The sequence below is a fragment of the Haematobia irritans genome, chromosome 1 (genome assembly GCF_050003625.1).
Source record: "Haematobia irritans isolate KBUSLIRL chromosome 1, ASM5000362v1, whole genome shotgun sequence".
In the NCBI taxonomy this organism is placed as follows: domain Eukaryota; kingdom Metazoa; phylum Arthropoda; class Insecta; order Diptera; family Muscidae; genus Haematobia; species Haematobia irritans.
The window spans coordinates 9713771-9716072 of NC_134397.1; the positions used below are offsets into that span (position 1 = coordinate 9713771).

At 34.7% G+C, this 2302-nt stretch overlaps 1 protein-coding gene across 1 annotated transcript; it reads left to right on the plus strand.

Moving 5' to 3' along the window:
• The first annotated feature begins 361 nt into the window (after nt 1-361).
• LOC142221200 (uncharacterized) lies at nt 362-2077 on the plus strand. Its single transcript, XM_075290816.1, has one exon. The coding sequence runs from the start codon at nt 362-364 to the stop codon at nt 2075-2077; it is 1716 nt and encodes a 571-aa protein (XP_075146931.1).
• Nucleotides 2078-2302: the final 225 nt, after the last annotated feature.

Consider the following 2302-nt stretch of genomic DNA (forward strand, 5'->3'; position numbering starts at 1 on the left):
GTGTTCCATCGACAATTACCCAAAATCCCGCAGAGCCATATTCGGGCAGAGTGTGATGGCTTTGTCGACCAGTTGAAGGCCATAACTCGTGTCAAAGGTAGCAAATTTGATTAAGTCTAAACTGGTTGTAAAAGTTGGTGTTATTTCCGACATTTTTGCTTTTGAACATGTCGGCCAACCTGTATATCTATCACTGCAAATTAATATCCCTTTGTGTATAAGAAAACAATTCCTACAGGAAATCTACTTCGACTTCCTATAAAATTCAATCTCTTACCACTGACCTAAAACAGTATCCAACTACCTCTAGGAAAGAATGAATATTCATTGGATTTTTCTTTCAATCATCGCTACATCAAAGATGACAACTTCAGCAAATCAAACAAACCTTGGTCTAGTAAATCTAATAAGTGAAGTTTTCGTTGGCACAAAAGCTCAATCTTTAGTGATTTTTAACTATTTGCATAAAAATCAAATAGAAAATGAATTTTGGTTAAAATTGGAACAGCCAAAAATATATCAGACCTCAAAGATAAAGAGAAAATTGAGAAAGGATTTTGGAGCACAAATTTTATCAGTGGTTTTTATGGATACCTGGCAATGGAATGACCAACGATGGCAAGATTTTACCATGGCTTTGGATAGATGGTCTCATAAGGATGTGATATTTGTATTTGATAAGGAAAACTTGCGTTTAGAAGAGGTCCATAAGGAGTTCATTGAAATTTGCTGGCGAAAAGGTTTCCATCGTTTATTGATAACTGGAAAAAATGGAAAAACCACGTTTACTTATCAACCATTTCCTGGGATAAGTATTCTTCCAGTAACCTCTAAGAGTTATATGGAAAATCGAAGAAATTTCCATAATATGCAAGGATATCCTATAAGGATTAGTGCTGGTAATAATCCTCCAAGGGCTATGATTTATCATACCGAGCATAAGGGAATGCAATACAAAGGAGTTGTTCCAAGCCTAATTAGCATATTTGCCAATCGTTATAATCTCTCGATGCAGTGGGTATTAATGCCAAATTTCGAAAGATATTCTCTGGTGGATTGTATTGAAAATTTACTAAGTCAACGCATAGATATTTGTGGAGATTTTATGCCTTACACTGGAGAAAATTATGCCATAGTCACACCCATATCAATTTCCTATGGATATCTGCAAGTACCATTTTCCCAAGGTATTGCCAAATGGAAATATTTACTGCAGCCATTTCAGAAGTCTTTGTGGATTTTATTATTCTTCCTGGCGCTGAGTATAGCGGGAACTTTAACGTTGGTAAATCGTTTTAAAATCGGTCTATGGCAATTTGGAGAATTTTTACTAATGGCTTTACAGGCCATAACATATACCCCATATAATCTACCTCGTTGGAAAGGTGTCCAGAAATATATTCTCTATATTCTTATGATATCCGCAGGTTTTATCGTATCCTATTTGTATGTGGCATTTTTATCCAGCTTTATGACTACCCATGTTTATGAATCTCAAATAGATTCTTTGGAGGAATTGCTAAGCCGCAACATACCCATACTCATCAATGATATCGATGAAGAAATTCTAAATTTCTATGGTTCATTCAAGCCCATTGAAAATAACTATTTGCCCATGGATATAAACAATTATACCAAACATCGTGATCATTTGGATCCCCATTATGCCTATATAAATGTTGAAGATAAAGCGGATTTTTTTCTCTATCAACAGAAATTCTTACAACGTCCTCGCCTGAGAGTAATGTCTTCCCAGCCTGCCGTGGCCCTTTGGGCCAATATACCAATGCAATATAATTGGCCATTTTTGGAACTTCTTAATGATTTTATGTTGAGAATTTATAATTCTGGCATTCTCTATTATATACAGGAACAGACCCGCGAGGAAGCTATCCAGTTGGGAATTATTTCATTTATGAGATCTTCATCATTGCCGGTTATGCCTTTAGGCTTGGAGTATTTTGTTGTGCCTGCAATTCTTTTGGCAATTGGATTTTTAAGTGGTGTCCTTTGTCTAATGGGAGAATTGTTAATATTTTATCTGCAAACCAAAACCAAAAGGAAATGGAAATGTTAATAAAAAGAAATTATTGATATAGTATAAATTTTGGGTATTTTATTTGAATACGTCCTTGAAAAATATTGACCTAATATGAAAGATTATGCAATCAAAATTTTAGAAAACGAAATTATTAAGGACATCCCAGCAAAAAAATTTGGGAGTTCTTCTAAAGGCACAACCATAAAAGCACTTCCAAATGAAGTTCTTTATTTTAGCTGCACAGTAAGTTCATTTGAGTCA